Raw genomic sequence first — 17907 nt, forward strand, 5'->3', positions numbered from 1 at the left:
CCCCAGCCCCTCCCACCACAACCTCCGCCTCAATCACCTACCTCCCTCTACAGCCTTCTGCCTTACTCCCATCACCACAAGCACTATAAAAAGACTCTGCCTCAAACTCAAACCCTGTCGCAATGCACCTGACAATCTTCCACTTACCTTCTGCCAAACTGTCTGCAGACAGCATCGCCTAGCCCATCTCTATTCTTATAAACAGATCCATACAAGAATCATAAACCCCTTCCATATGGTGCCATGCCTACCTCATCCCTCTACACAAAGGTGGCAAGAATACTGACACCACCAACTTCAGGCCTATTGCCATCCTTTCCCCTCTTTCTAAAATTCTAGAGAAAACCATGCAAGTACAACTAGTGACACACCTAACCCAAAACAATCTCCTCTGCCCTACCCAACACAGCTTCTGCCCTGGCCACTCCACCATGACTGCTCTTCTTTCCTTTCTGGAAACCATCAAGATTGAACAAGACTCAGGCAAATTTGTATGTATGCTATTTGTCAAAAGCCTTTGACACCATCTCCCACACCCTACTCATATCCCAACTTTCCACCCTACATCTCTCTCCCTTCACCATGGCCTGGTTTTCCAGCTACCTGTCCAACTGCCAACAAGCTCTCCAATGGAAAACGTCAACCTCCCCCTTCCTCCCTATACCCACAGATGTCCCTCAAGGTTCAGTTCTTGGCCCTCTACTTTTTAACCTGTTTATTAACAACTTTCACTACTCCATCCCAGAGTCATCTGTCATCCAGCATGCAGATGACTCAACTATCATCTGCTCAGACTTATCACCCTCTGAGCACTTTGCAAAAATCCAATTAGCCTTCTCCACAACCAAAACCTGGATGCAGTCCAGCCACTTAGCTCTAAATGCAAGTAAAACCAAACTAATTATATTTTCACCTACCAAAAACTCTATTAATGACAAAACCTCGTTCACTGTACAGAGCCAGAACAACACCCCCCTTGAAATTGTTCCCAGCACCAAGCTTCTCGGCATCATCATTGATGATGAACTAAAATTTGATACCCACATCCATTCTGCAATCAAAAAAACCCACCAAAAGATAGGTCTGCTCTACAGACACAACCGCTTCCTCAGCCCCTCTACCCGTCAAACCCTGGCATCCACCTTCCTGCTCCCCTCCCTGATGTATGGTCCCCCTCTCTTCACAAATCTCCACCTCGGCTTACGATCCAAACTTAAATCCTGCTACCATAAGATCTGCAAATTTGCAACCAATTCAAAAAACTCATCCCACCACTGCCACTCCCTCCTCACCCTCAATTGATTTGAACTCCCCAACTACCTCAGTTAACTACAACTCACCATTGCCCACAAGCTCATCTTTAAAGCCACATACTGCTATCTCTCACTACATCTTTAAAACCCTATATACCCAACCGCCAATGCAGATCCACAAACTAAAATCTCCTTCAGGTACACAAACCAGCATGATCTCCTGGCCACATACTACTGTCCTACTCCTTAGCCACACCATGGAACCCCCCCCCCCACTTTCGCAACCTTCCAAACCATACCAATTTCAAATCTCAGCTATTCTCTCATCTATCAGCCAAATGGGAATGCCCATGTCACGCTCCAACATAAACCCCTCTCCACCCCATCTCTTTCTACCCTGCACTGAAATCATTACCATTTACCAATTCTATTGCTTCATCTCAACCTAAAACAGTCTCGCCCTACCAGGGACTGATTTTCTCTCTGCTATCTAATGTACTGTACTTTCCATAATCCAATTTTCTTGTACTCTTTCCATGCAATATGGTCCATCTAACCTGCAATGGCCTCGTAACTACTTGTTTGTTTACTTACAAAGAGCTTATTTGACATAAATGTCTTTTTCTGCAAATGTGCAGTTTACCCAACCTCCAAAAGGGCTAATAGCCTTCTGTTTAAACGTTAACTCACTAAAAGCTTATTACATAATGTATTATATTTCTTTAAATGTTTTAATTGTTCTGTACAAAACCTTGTTATTCTTTTGTAACATGTAATATGTAACTTGCAATATTTGGAGCATTTCTCCCTGGGCCTCCACTGAAACCTGTCTCTTTATGGCCCAGTGGACTTCCCGGCCATCAAACTTAAATAAATAAATAAGCAATCTTCAGCATGTTGAAAATAATCTGTAATCAGAAAAAAGCACACTCTGTTCACTAACGGTCACCAGTGAACTTAAAACCCAGAGCAAAAGGCAGAGCCAAGATTTGTTAGACTAACTCCAAACAGTTGTTGCAAAAGTTACATTTAATATATCAAACATGTTGTTTTATTACCCCCATTCAACTCACCTAAATTCTGCCCTGCCTTCTCTCCATTTGATGAAGACCATAACTCAATATGGGTCCATACCTGTCATCCCTTTGCTGTCTGACCAATTCCATCTTTTCATCTATCTTTTCTTCAGGGTAACTTTGTAGGTTTCCAGTATATCATCATGCCTAGCCTACCTTGCCCACTCTTTGTGATTGGTACATTCAAGTAATGTATATTACTGATGTTATATGTAGACATAAATCTTAAAAAAGGTGGATTCCTCCAACCCCTGTATAAACAATGGAGATATACTTGACAATATTTGTACAGGTCCATCCTGAAAACCTGCTCTTTTTCCCACTGGTAAAGTACAATAGTAGCAAATGTGGGGACACAAACAGCCCCCATAGCAACTCCTTCCAGCTGTTTATAGTACTATCCTACAAAAAATTCAAATTGTTGTCCAAAATAATTTCCATGATGTCTGTTACCATCTGAACCTCTTCAGCTGAAAGTGCCTCATATTGTATGACAACATTGTTGAACCAGGTAATAACCTGTACATGTGGGATAACTGAACATAAGCTCTTAATATCTAATGTGACAATATATTGTCATCCACATGCAAACCCCTCAGTTTATCAATAAAGTGCCATGAATCCTTTTAAACATGATCTGTGTGCAAAACAAAAATATTTTTTTAACTTAACATCTATGTATTTAGCAATCAGTTTGGTAACAGAGCCCCTTGCAGAAACTATTGGACAAAATGGGTGTTATTAAAATCAGAGTGGATTTGGGGTATTCCAAATATCTTGGGTAGAATAGCATGTTCTGCTTTAAACAAATCAGCCAATTCAGCAGTAATAATGCTATACAACAACAATTCTTCAAAATGTAGATAAATGGATTTATAGGCTGTTTTAATCTCATTTATAGAAGCAATCTGGTAAGTGTTAGTGTCCTCTAACATATACGACATCTTGCCTATATAGTCAACCATGTCCATGAGCACCATTCCCCTGCCTTTATTGGGTTTCATGCATCTGATATTTTTATTAGCTGCAAACCCCTTTAAGATCAGTGCTTCATTTGGAGTTAAATTATGATACATTCTGTCCATTTTGTTTGCTAATAAATGCCTTATATCTTGCTTGCGTATCCCTTGAAATGCATTTAACAAAGGATATGTGGTGTGGTTGAACACACTCTTGCATTTCAATACCGTTGTAGAAGGGACGATGCTCTGGTCATTATCCAGATGTAAATGCAAATTCAGTTTTCTCACAAAAAGTTTTAAATCAATTAATGTTTGTGCAATATCTGCTCTACACAAAGGGATAAACGAAAACCCTTTACGAACAAATTGTGCTGATCCAAGCCTATAGTGACTTTCGTAAAATTAAATATATTGAAATTTAAATATGTTGCAACAGACACAATACCTTCATAAGTGATTCCATATTCATCAGCATTCAATTCAAGTAGTCCTGCCAATGCTGTTGGTTCCCTCACCATCTCGTATTGTTCCCCTTTCTTCTCGATTTGTGCACTGCTACATGGTCTAAATTCACCCTCCACTTGTTCGTCAGTCTCTTGGATCACCTCAACTGCAGTTCCTCTAAAGAGGATTCTGGAGCTTCATGAGCCTTATGGTCAGGAATTGGGGAGGTTTCCCTGTAGTTACTCATGTAGCTTTTGATAGCTGGTAATCTTGCCTCAGTACTGAAAAAAACTTTATTGTAACTCTCTTAATGTTGTGAAAAAACAAATCTTCAGTAATAATAGTAGCCAGCTGTGTAACCTTACTCTTTAACTTGGCCACACATTCTGCTTTAAAACTATCTGGGTTAACAATCTAAAAGCTCCATGTGAAAAGGGGAATTCTTCTCAACCCCATGTGGATATTTCCACACCCTCAATCCTTTTGGTATATGCTTCCATTATATGCTTCTGCCCCAGGAAATAATTATCCATTTGAAGCATTCTATATTTAAATACCAGTTGATCCATTTGCTTAATCTGCTGTTCTATAGTATAACCCTCATGATTAAAAACGTAATGAAAGGTCACAGTAAATTATTTATTTTTTCCACATTACTGAGATGCAAATATATAAAAGAAACACATTTTAAAAAAAAATATCTAAAAAGTTAAAAACTTCTTTACATTTGTATTTCTACTTTATTTCACTATATTTAAGGCTGATTGCATAGCTGATGTTCCTTGGCTAATATAATTTCACTAACATTTAAGTAACAAAACAGACTACCAGTACATCATGCTAACAATATCAACTTGGCTTCCAGAAGTGTCATTAGGGACTGAGTGGTAAAAACTGTGTCATAATCATGTTTTATTGAGACAATTTATGCTGCATTTTCTAACTCCATTTATCTGCAGCTGTGATTACAAATTTTACAATCTTGCCTTAGGGACTTTCTATAACAGGCACTGTGTTTAAAGTAATGGCTAATAGTACTGTTGGTTCACTGTGCCTGAAAAGGGAGACTGATGCTGAAATGTTGCAGTCTAGATTACTGGTTTTGGAAAAGGTTTAAAAAAAATCTGTTCCAAGTTCAACAAACACCAGGACATGTTTACTGTACATTTCTTATTTTGCACAGTAAGAGGCAATTGCAAAGCATGTTGAACATAATGGTAGTGTGACAACAACCAGCTCTTTTTTATTAATGTGTTACTTTTTACTCTTGTAATTTGAATCTTCTCCCTGTTCTTGAAGATACTGGTATTATGTACTTCGCCTTTTGGGAGGATTACCCTCTCTGTAAAGGATACTAGAGCATTTAAATAATTTCTGTATTACCCAGCTATTCAGTATTAATTGTAAGAAAATGTCTAGGTCTCCATTACAATGTCAGTATATCACTTTGGATATTATATAATGGTTTGTCTTGATTTACTTCTCTGAGGGTCAGTAGTCATTAGCGGGGGGGGGGGATGCACACACTGCGTCATTGAATGCAACATGAGTCTTTACTCTAGCAAAAGTAATTTTATTGCTGGCTTGGTGTGTATTTACAGTGGCATAATTAAAGGAAGTAATAGCTGCAAGGTATTAATGAAATAACATCAATAATGCCATTGCCATTTACAGGTGCATTTCTTGTTATCACACCTACCTTTGGGTGTCCTATAGTAGAGTCTGTATTATATCCTCGAAGAGTTAGTTCAGCAAATGGTATTTTACATCAAAATGTCGTTCAGCAAACTCACTCTTGTTGGGGCTGTGCCCCCACCAGCCCGCTAATTATAGCGGGAAAGGGCAAATTTTCAGATATTCACTGTACCCCCATTGCTAATTATAGCAGAAAAGGGCAACTTTTCCAATCTTCACTGTACTGTGATCTGACTATGAACAGTTTGCTGAATGGCATTTCGAGGTAAAATGCAGTTCGTTGAACTGACTCTTCGAAGATATAATATAGACCCCCTATAGTAGATGATGATCTCCTTCTTTTTCCTAAGGTACACTAATGACATAATTACAACTCAAGTACTATTTGAAATATGCTTTACCACAATAGTTCAAGTTGTGAAATCCTTGTTTAGATTATCTCTCAGTTTGAGCAGAATCTGTACTCATATTCTCTGTAATTAGGTGAAATGTACAGTGTTCCACTGCATGTACTACTGTTAGGGAGTTTATCAGAAAGTGCATCCAGTGCAAACAGTATTTGACATATTAGTGTTTGATGGTTCAAAATAAACAATATAACCTATTAATATTTTACAGTTTCAGGTTCATTTGTTACATGCCTAGTTTTGTTTCTTTATTAATATGTGTGACCTGACAGAAATGCATGCCCTTATAGCTTCAAATCAGCATTTTAATGTGGTAGCCCACATTGTGTTCCATTTTCTTTTCTTTTATGCAAAAGTAGCCAAGATGTTAATGTCTCAATAGGCGCAGGTAGAGGGAGCAGGTATGCTGCAAATTATAATGACTAAGTTTGTAGACTAAATGGAAATTTCTGTAAATACATTAGTTATTGGGAAATGTGTCAGTGGGGGGAGAGGCATTTATGCATTTTCTGCAAACTATGTTGGAAGTTAGTAGGATTAGGTCCTGGGGATTAATGTCCCTTGTTCTTATTAAGCATTACTGTCATAATGTTCATCTATTAGAAGTCTGGATCTCTACTGTATGGGGGCCCAGTTCCAAATGACTTGCTGTCAGTGAAAGGGACTGCATTGAGAACAGGTCCTTTGGAATCTGACCCCATGTGTAAGCCTATTTATATATAGGCCTTACATAGAAGTAAGTCACTCACACCGACAACAAGTCTTTTGGAATCAGGGCAGACTTACACTGAGAGCAACTCTTTGAAAATCTGGCCCATTATTTTTCAAGTGATACAGAAAATATTATGTTTTTTTATTATTCTGTATTATGGAGATAGATGGGAGATGACTGAACTATACAAACATTCCCAAACCTTGGCATACGTTTACCAAAAGTTCTGTTCGGTTGATTGATCCCAGCTGGGTGGACTTTAAATAATCAGTCCTCAGTAGAAAAAATAAATACTCTTCAGTTAACTTATTTGTCACTGTTTACATAATCATTTAGACACTACATGTGATGTTCCACATATATGTTTTCATTTTTTTTTTTTATCGAGGGCTTCAAAAATACATTCCTGTTGTCACTCAAAATATTTGATCATCTTGTTTATCTCTGTAAAAATGGATAAATACTGTGTTTTGCCTTGTATTTAATGTTCACTTTCTTAAAGCGAAGTGGCAAGAAGTTTAGATATGTTAACTAAGGACGTACTGTCTGGATGGTGATAGAGTAGTATAGTTAAGAGAAAACTATTAAAGAATATTAAAAATTCCCAAGTCAGACATTTCCTATAGTGGTTTTCCACTAGTGATATTTGATGACAGATCTTCTGTAGGCATGTATAAGCATTCAAGCAATTTTACTTCTTTTTTGTCACACATTTAGTTAGTTATTTTCTCTTTAATTGCCTAAGATCTTCTTTCCTGATCACATGATACAGGTATCAGCATGTATCATGATGATACCTGTATCATGTGATACAGGTATCATTATATATCTGTGATACCAGGCATGAGGTGGTATGAGATCACTGATACATGATGATACATGCCCCATGTGGTCAGAGAACACAGATATGTGATTACATATGCCCCTTACTGTGTGAGGTCACAGATACATGACTTTATGTGCTCATTAATATTTGTGGTGATGGATACATATGCCACATGCCATTTGCTGTCTGATGTCACAGACACATGATGATATATTCCGCTTTATTGATAGAAATATATGACCCTTATTGTCTGAGATCACAGATATGACATTCACCCCTTACTGTCTAAGGTTACAGATACATGAGGATGCATGCATTTTACTGTCTGGGATCACATATGTATGATGATATAAGTCCCTTATTGTCTGTAGTCACAAATACAACTCATTGCCTCAAGTCACAGATACATGTCTGGAGTCAGAAATACGTGATTAATACATGCCGTTATTTGAGGTCAGAAATGTATAATGATACATGCTCCTTACAGATACTTGAATACGTATGCTCTTTACTGTCTGAGGGCACATATACATATTTATAAATGCCCCTTAATGTCTGAGATCATGCACCTTACTGTTTGAGATCACATATACATGCCTTTTATTCTCTGAGGTCACAGATACCTGATAATACATGTTCTGCACTGTCTCAGGTCACAGATACATGAAGATATATGGACTTTATCTTCTGTGGTTACAGATCCATCCATCCATCCATCCATCCATCCATCCATCCATCCAGCCAGCCATCCATCCATAACCCCTTTTTCCACATTTTGCACATGGGGTCAAGGTGTTACTTCAACAGTGACAATCATCTAGAGCCATGGTTTACACCACCAAGTGGCTAGCCCTGCCATGGTAATTCTTCCACACCACACACTTGCATGCATTAGAGTATCTAATAGCCCTGCCATGGTAATTCTTCCACACGACACACTTGCATGCACACATACCTGTGGCCAATTTAGAGTATCTAATAGCCCTGCCATGGTAATTCTTCCACACCACATACTTGCATGCACAGTCATACCTGTTGCCAATTTAGAGTATCTAATAACCCTGCCATGGTAATTCTTCCACATGACACACTTGCATGCACACTCATACCTGTGGCCAATTTAGAGTATCTAATAGCCCTGCCATGGTAATTCTTCCACACCACACACTTGCATGCACACTCATACCTGTTGCCAATTTAGAGTATCTAATAGCCCTGCCATGGTAATTCTTCCACATGACACACTTGCATGCACACTCATACCTGTGGCCAATTTAGAGTATCTAATAGCCCTGCCACAGTAATTCTTCCACACCACACACTTGCATGCACACTCATACCTGTGGCCAATTTAGAGTATCTAATAGCCCTGCCACGGTAATTCTTCCACACCACACACTTGCATGCACACTCATACCTGTGGCCAATTTAGAGTATCTAATAGCCCTGCCATGGTAATTCTTCCACACCACACACTTGCATGCACACTCATACCTGTTGCCAATTTAGAATATCTAATAACCCTGCCATGGTAATTCTTCCACATGACACACTTGCATGCACACTCATACCTGTGGCCAATTTAAAGTATCTAATAGCCCTGCCACAGTAATTCTTCCACACCACACACTTGCATGCACACTCATACCTGTGGCCAATTTAGAGTATCTAATAGCCCTGCCATGGTAATTCTTCCACACCACACACTTGCATGCACACTCACACCTGTGGCCAATTTAGAGTATCTAATAGCCCTGCCATGGTAATTCTTCCACACCACACACTTGCATGCACACTCATACCTGTTGCCAATTTAGAGTATCTAATAACCTTGCCATGGTAATTCTTCCACATGACACACTTGCATGCACACTCATACCTGTTGCCAATTTAGAGTATCTAATAACCTTGCCATGGTAATTCTTCCACATGACACACTTGCATGCACACTCATACCTGTGGCCAATTTAGAGTATCTAATAGCCCTGCCACAGTAATTCTTCCACACCACACACTTGCATGCACACTCATACCTGTGGCCAATTTAGAGTATCTAATAGCCCTGCCACGGTAATTCTTCCACACCACACACTTGCATGCACACTCACACCTGTGGCCAATTTAGAGTATCTAACTGACCTACTGCATGTCTTTGGAATGTGGGAGATAATGAGAGCACCTGGATGAAACCCATGCAAACACAAGGAGGTCATGCAGACTCTGCATAGAAGGCACGCCAGTTGACACTTGAACCAGTGAAGATTATTTATCTAGTTATTTGTTTTAATTCACATTTGTTAGTCTGGGTAGTGCACTGATCCACATAGACCATTTTAAACTCAGCCTGGAAGCACAGATAGGTTAAGTGACTTACTCAACACCATAGAGTAGGCAAATGGAAGCTGAGGGATTCAATCCCTGGACTGCAGGAAGCAGGTCTTAGCAGCCCATAGCATTAACCGTCTGAGCTACCTACTACATATTTAGACATGGCCCTTTCTGTCTGAAGTCACAGCATATGAAGATACATCCTTAGTGTCTGAGATCACAAATACATGAAGACATGGGGGGGGGGGGCACACTCTGTGGATAGTCCTTGTCAGAAGTTGGAAACACACAGGGGAGCATTGTCTTGAAGAGAAAAGACAGGGGGCATTGGATGGTTTGCCACAGAGGCGGGTTATACATCAGGACACCCCCATTGAACATCCACCTATGGATGTCCACTGGTGCACATGAGGAAGAAGAAGTTACAGCATAAAAGGAAAAAAGTCTTCTCAGAAGCAATATGACACTGTCCTGAGTGCCTTAATCTCCTCACCAGACCCAAGCATGGGTTGGAGTAAGTCTGGCATAAGAAGGTGAGTGCACTAGACCTGATGGACAAGTGGAAGCCCTGAGCGCAATAGAAGGTCAGAGGCAAGGAGAAAAAAAAAAAAGGTACAAGACCCTTATGATCTGAGGTCAGACATACATAATTAAATATTCTCCTTATTTTCTGATATCACAGATACATGATAATACTTTGCCATCAGATGTCACAAATAGCTGATGATGTGTGCCCCTTAACATCTGAAGTCAGATACATCATGCTGCATGCCCCTTACTGTCTGAGTTCACAATCCATTGGAACAACACTTCTTGAATAGTCTGTTTTTTATGTTAGCCTAAACCATCTCGGATGGTTTGACATCTTCAGTCAGGATTTCCACTGTTCTAAAGCAGCCTTTTTTATATTTATTTATCTATTTATTTATTTGTATTTGTTTTCCAGGCTAGTCCACTGGGCCTAGGAGTGCCCATTTTCAGTGGAGGCCCAGGAAGAAAAGCTCCACATATTACATATACATTGATGAGATAAAGTTACATAATGACAGTTAACAGATTCAAGTCACTAGTAAGCAACATTATACAAAATACAAAAATAACAATGATTTACATACAGGTATAATATATACATGTTGATATACAATTAGAATTAGGCTTTCTTTTCTTTAAATTTCATCTTGTAGCCGCGGATACAATAAAACTGAGAAGGAGAAGAGTTAAATTAATAGATAAAGTTGTTAAAGTTGTTAGATAAACACCTTTATTAAATTCACAGCATTTAAAAAATGACATGGCAAAGCAGTTTTGTGCTATTCTGCATTATAACTTGAAAGACAGTGCTAGTGTAGATGTTCTGACCATCCTGCTGTTGTGCTGCTACCTAATCCTTTTACCCTCGTTCAACTTCCATGTAGGCTGCTTATCCTTTTCCTTTTGTATTTACTTGTTTTATGGTCTTGTACATGGTGGTGCTGCGGTAGTGTTGTCGCCTCACAGTAAGATGTTGTCCTGTTCGATTCTCAGCTAGAGCGTCTTCTTTGTGGAGACATGCGTGAATGGGCGTACCTTCGTTGAAGGTTGTGCATCAGGGCCTGCAACTCGGCAAGTAAAAATCTACTGCCAATCATTACTGGACCGGAGTTCTGCTGTGGGGAGCCCTAACCGGGAAAAGCCAAAAGACACAACAACAATGTAGCAAAATTATGTCATCAAGATGGTATGCTTCAGTATCTTTACGCTCATAAAAAATTGTATAAAAATCATATGGTTTGAATAATGTATTTTTGCTAAATTCTTTGTGCCTGGTTGTGGCTGTAATGGGCCTAGTAGGATGAGACCAGTACCTCAGTTAGCAAATCATTAAGTAAATAAATACAGCAATAGATAGATAACCAGACATATAAGTACTTAACACTTTGTCAGCTCATTAAGAGAGCTAATACTTAAGGACTATTTCCCACCGTGACCAACACAACAAGGGCAAAGACGATATGCAAGTGGTTGCACTGTACTGTAACATCAGCAGTTACTCATAGGTAGGACTGTACTTCTAGTTTCATGCTTTAGAACATCACTAGGACTGCCTTTACAGTGCATTCCTCCATCATTGTGAACTAAAGAGACTAGAGGAACTTCATCTTCCTTACTTTTTATCATATGTAGAATGGGAAGGGGGATGGTAATGTTAGTGATGGCCCCACTGAAGGAACATCACTGTCACCTGTTTCCCTTCTCTGCCTTAGTGGTGTACTGATCAAGAAATGTATTCTTGATAGTGGGTAAAAAGGCATGCACAAAGAAAAAAGTTAGTAAAAGCATAGACAAATAACCAGGAACTTGTTGAAAAGTATTTTGCCTTAAAATATTTTAATTATTTTGCTGATTAACATGCTGTTTTGTTTAGTGTCTTTATTCTTTCTTTTTCTAGCTCACCTTCGATAACAATTTGACATTCCTGAGTCAGCAGAACATTTCTGCGGCCTTCAGAGAATCCGTTCATCACACCATGGCCTTGGACCCCAAAGACAACCGATACCTCTTTTTAATGACATTTTACCAGGTAAGACTGCTGGATCAAATCACATTTTTAGGTTTAAATCAAACTGAGAATATTAAAAAATACACTGGAAAACCTTCTCTAAGGCTAGGCAAGCTGTATTGTATGGGTGAAATTAAAAATAACATTGTCCACACCAAGCCTTTAGAAAAGGACAAATTATACATTGTCGCCTACTATAATGTATGCCTAAAGCAGCTTATTAATATGAAGGATCAGCAGACTACGCTTAATAATGAGCTTTAAGGTGGTAGACGACCTTCATGTAATTATTCAGTTTGGGAACGGGGTAATCCCCCAGCCCAGCCACTGCAGTATCACTGACCAGATTACTAAAAGTGGTAGGAAAACTGGCTTATATTATCATTTCTCTTGTCAATATATGAAAGTAGTTAAACAATACCTTTTTTCCTTATGAAAAGGTGTACATTGGTGAGACCAAAAGGAAATTTACCTTGAGAGTTAAAGAATTGCCGGTGTTCTATTTGACATACATAATGCTTCTACAAAGAAGTTTGCATATTTTATGATTTAACACACTACATCTACATGGGCGGAAGACAGAGTTCTCTTGGAAATGCCTGATAGGCTAATTGCTGCATTACTTCCTTCTTGGTTATTGGCTACTTGTTTATAATTGTGTATGTTTCATTACTTTGCATGCTCCATGTTTCATTCCTCTTGAAAGCTGTGAAGCTGATGTACCAAGGTTTTATCTTTTTAGTCAAGTTCACAGGTTCATAGGTAGGTACTAGGCTATTGGCTCAAGGGCCTAAGTAAGCCTAGCCAGCAAGGTTCCCTGGCTTATGCCACCCAAGAAAGTTATTTTCCTGTGCCCCTGTCGAGCAGAGACACAGAAGTGATCCTCTGGGTGTATTTCCTGTTTCCCATCCACTCATCAAGATTTTTCTTGAAGAGTGCTAATGAGGAACTTTACTTGACATAGATGGGTAGCTTGTTCCGGATTATGGGAAGTCTCTGGGACAGGAATCTATCCCTCCAGCATGTCCTGTTTATTGTGGTGACAAGGTTTAGGTCCCTAGAGCGTGTAGCTCAGAGGGATTGGGATTTCTTTAGGTGTAGCATGTCCAGCAGCTCTGGGTTTGACATAGCTTTATATGTTAGGCAGAGATCAACTCGGAGTAGGCGATATGCTACGGAGTAAAGCTGGAGTTTTTTGAGATGGTCAGTATAGGGCATCTGTTTGAGGCCAGTAATCCTCTTTGTGAGGTACTTCTGTGGCCTTTCCAGCTGCTGCAGATGTCTTATGAGGTACATTCCAAAAGGGTCTAATGGGTGTCGAGTAGAGGGGAACAATGACCTATTTTTTCCTGGATGAGAACCCTTTTGTGATGAGGTGTGCCATGTAGAAGGATTTCCTGACTACAGTGACGATGTGATTATCAAAGGAGAGACTACTGTCCACCTGAGTCCCAAGGTCTCTTATCACACATTTGGTGTTAAGTAGACTGCCGCCTATGTGGTAGTTCATGGGTACAGAGTTTTTACCAAAGGGGATGACAATGCACTTTTTGGCATTGAGCTTGAGGCCATGGCTCTGACACCAGGCATCTATCTCAGTGAGGCCCTTCTGTAGGATGTCCACATTATTTCAGGACTCGACTATGGCTCCTAGTTTGCTGTCATCTGTGAACTTCATTAGCCAAAGTCCTTCTGTGTTAGCCTGTACTTCAGAGAAGTAGATACCAAACAGGAGAGGTCCCAGGACTGAACCCTGTGGTACTTCACTTGTCACTGGTTTGAAGTCAGATTTGGAGTCTGCAACTTTTAAAATGTGGATTCTGTCAGTGAGCCAATTGGCAACCCATCTTCTAATGTAAGGATTTATACCTAGTTTAGTGAGTTTATCTATAATTCCAGAATGGGGGATGGTGCCAAAAGCCTTGACGAGGTCAAGATAGACTGTGTGAACCACCATACCCTCGTCTGCAGCTTTGATGACTGCCTCAAAGAAGTCAATCAGGTTCAGGGGGCATGATCTGCCTTTCACAAACCCAAACTGGGTGGAGTCCAGAGTCTGGAGGTTACCAATGTCCTTGTTTATGAGTTCCATGATGATATGTTCCATGGCCTTACAGACCAGGTTCATCAGGCTAATAGGACGATAGTTCCCGGGATCAGTGGTGGCTCTCCCTTTGTGGAGTGGGATAACTGTGGCTGTACACCATTCAGTGGGCATAAAGCCTAATGTGAGGCTATGATTGAACATGGTGCTTAGGTGGGGAGCCAGTTCATTCTGAAGTTTGTGTAAAACACAGCCTGGGATGTTGTCCTTTCCCATGGATGCTGTGTGTTTGGTTTTAGAGAGTGCAGCTTTTACCTGCATACATGTGATTACAGGGACTCTGCATTCTTCTTGTATAGATATGGGCCCTTTAGGGGGTGAGACGGGGGTAAAGTTAGCACTGAACCTATCTGCCAGGATGTTGGCAATATCAGTTGGTTCTGTAATTTTTGTGCCATTCTGCTGTAACTCAGAGCAGATCTGGTTGTTGCCATTGAGATTCTTGACATAGCTATAGAATGCTTTGTGGTTGTCCTTAATTTTGTTTTCATAGCTAGCTTTGGAGGATCTTATAAGGGATCTTAGCTTCTTACTGAGGCTGACCAGGGAGCTCCTTCACTCATGGGATTTTACTCTTTTTGCAACACTTTGTTCTTTCTGTTGTAGAGTTTGTTTAGGGCAGGGGCCCACCAGATTGACTTCCTTTTTTTTGGAGGATAGAGTCTTGGTTCTGTTCGGGATAACACAATCCATGCACTCATGTAAGTGCTTATACAGTGCATTTGTGTAGGATTCAGCAGTCATAACTGTATTGTCCATCTGCATGGGTATCATGAAGTTTTCCATTGGAGAATTTTTTTACCATGGTTTCCTTAATGGGGGGTGGGGGTGGGATATAGATATCTAGGGTGATTAGCTTATGGTCAGATCTGACCAACGAGGAGTTGACTTCAGGTGTGGAACACCGGTCACTCATGTTGGTAATGACTAGGTCTAGGATACTGTTGTCGCTGGTGGGGGTGTAAATAAGTTGATCCAGGGCATTGGAATTTATGAATTCCAGAAAGCGCTGACTGAAGGAGTTGGTACATGAGTAGTTTTCCCAGTTAATGGTGGGGTAGTTGAAATTGCCCATTATTAGGGTGTTTGGTTGAACCCTAATATTTTCCAGTATATCAAGAAAAGACGAGTGTGAATCCTGGGGTATGGTGGGGGATCTGTAGCAAGCTACAATTTGGATTGCAGTTTTGTCCAGAGTTAGTTGCACTTGGATAACCTCAGATACATTATGCTGAGCAACTAGCCTGGAGGTGTGGTTATCCTTAGTGAATGTGGACACACCTCCACCTTTGGTGTTCCAGTCCAGGTTAGATGGCCAAAACATGTGGTATGAGTTACAGCCTGGTAATGCAGGGGTGCACTCGGGAGCCTTGAACCAGGTCTTAGTCACTGCACATATATTGATGTTCTACATTTTAAGGAGTGCCTCGTGGGAGTGCATTTTGAGATTTAGACTTCTAGCATTGAGTAACATTACCCTCAGTTTTTGCTTGCTGTTCCTGTTACAATGGTGAATTTGCCATTTGAACCTTGCCTAAAAAAGGCACTATAGGGGTGGCAAGAGCCTTAGCCAGTATCCAGAATCCCAGGGGTGACAGGTGCAGGCCATCTCTGGCAAAGCATCGTGGTCTGTTGACGATGTCGTCCCAGGCAGATAGATACTGGATCCCCTTAGAATGACACCAGAAGCCTAGCCAATTGTTGAAGTCAATAATTTTGTCCTTGTACTGTAGTATCATTCTGGGCGATGGCAGGATGCTGCTCAGGGCTAGGGTCATACCTACCTGGGCTACAAGGTTGGAGAGCTCTTCCATGTCTCTTTTCATGTAGTCCAGGGAGGTACATCTCAGGTCATTCACACCAACATGGACAATGACAGAGTCATATTTGTACTTGCTGTGGAGTGACCTGAGTGCATGGGTTATGTGGTGGATCCTGGCAACCGACAGGCAGCTGACAGTAACCTTCTCCTTGTTTAGCCTGGTAAGTGGGACATCAGTGTGCCTGACTATAGAGTCACCTATGACTAGTGTGTTGGGTACATTGTTTTGCCTTATGGGCTGTGGCTGAGTGGCACACTGAGTCTGTGGGCTGTGTGTCATTTGGGTTGTGTTGGGGGGGGTGGAGGTTGATTGCATTTCTGCTTTGGAGGTCTCTGTTGCTTGAGCAGATTATTATTGAGAGCCTACGCGAATGTTTTTGTGTCTCTATGTGTGGATTTTGGTGATTTATGTTTAGTGGGACTGTGTGATGAGTGTGGTGTGGTGCAAGTGTTTACCTTCTCCTCTTGACTGTCAAGTTCACGCTTGGATGGAGAGAGCTTTACCTCCAGTTTGGATAGATAACTGCATCTCTCACAGGTTGTAGTGTTGGTTGGTAGGAGGAGACGGTTGTCTGTGTACATGAGGCAATTGCTACATTGCCCCAAGATGCCCAGATTCATCAGATAGGAGAGAACACTGGGAGCTGACCCTTGGACATGCCTGAATAAAATATATTTTCCTCTAGACAAGTGAGGAAAGTGAGTACAAGAGCTGTTTCTCTCTAAGCAAGTGAGGAAAGTAAGTACAAATTGTACTTAACTCAGCTAGTAATGCAATTGATTGTAGGTATGTAGTAAAAGCCAAATAACTCAGATACTGAGCAATAATAAATTCAAAGATATGTCACTAACACTTATAAATACAGAGAAACCCTCTAGGCTAAGAGTTTAACACTGAATATCAATGAAGTGAAACACAATAGCCCCCACTAACTGCAGAGACAGAGAAAGACCGCAGTATTCTACGAAACAATTAAATAGAAAAATAAATAACTACAGAGAGACACAGACCACAATATTCAATTAAACAATTAAATAGACAGAAAAATAAAATGCAGTACAATCTTTAACACTGCAAGTTTGTACTGAACTCTGCTAGTAATGCAGTTGAATGTAGATATGTAGCAGAAGCCAAACAACTCAGATATTGAGCAGTAATACATTTAAAGATATGTGACTAACACTTATAAATACAGATAAACTCTCTAGGCTAAGAGTTTAACAGTGAATATCAATGAAGTGAAACACAATAGCCCCCACTAACTGTAGAGACAAAGAGAGACCACAGTATTCTATGAAACAATTAAATAGAAAAATAAATAACTACAGATAGACACAGACCACAATATTCAATGAAACAATTAAATAGACAGAAAAATAAAATGCAGTACAGTCTTTAACACTGCAAGTTTGTACTTAACGTAGCTAGTAATGCAGTTGGTTGTAGATATGTAGCAGAAGCCAAACAACTCAGATATTGAGCATTAATTGTTGTTATTTTTATGCGTCTTATAAGAAGTTTTGTTACTTTAAAGTGAGAAGAGTGTTCTGAACTAAAACTGCAAGAATCTAAAAGATAATATTAACTGTTTCTAACTATTAGACATTCAGGTTTGGGGATACATTTTGGCTGTCTGCCATAGGGTTGTCCATGGTAGAAAGGATGATGAATCTGTAGTCATAAGCTTTCTTTCTTTTCCTTGGGTGAAAGAGAAGATGAGAAGAGTACAACGATAGTT

At 40.1% G+C, this 17907-nt stretch overlaps 1 protein-coding gene across 2 annotated transcripts in view; it reads left to right on the plus strand.

The window, feature by feature from the left end:
* PLXND1 (plexin D1) overlaps window positions 1-17907 on the plus strand; it is an 817829-nt gene that overhangs the window by 225550 nt on the left and 574372 nt on the right. For both annotated transcript variants that reach the window (XM_044078628.1, XM_044078629.1), the window contains exon 3: window positions 12132-12263. In XM_044078628.1, coding sequence (XP_043934563.1) covers window positions 12132-12263 — 132 coding nt within the window. The remainder of the gene's footprint in view (window positions 1-12131; window positions 12264-17907) is intronic.

The sequence above is a fragment of the Protopterus annectens genome, chromosome 7.part1 (genome assembly GCF_019279795.1).
Source record: "Protopterus annectens isolate FY-2018-M chromosome 7.part1, PAN1.0, whole genome shotgun sequence".
Taxonomy (NCBI): Eukaryota; Metazoa; Chordata; order Ceratodontiformes; family Protopteridae; genus Protopterus; species Protopterus annectens.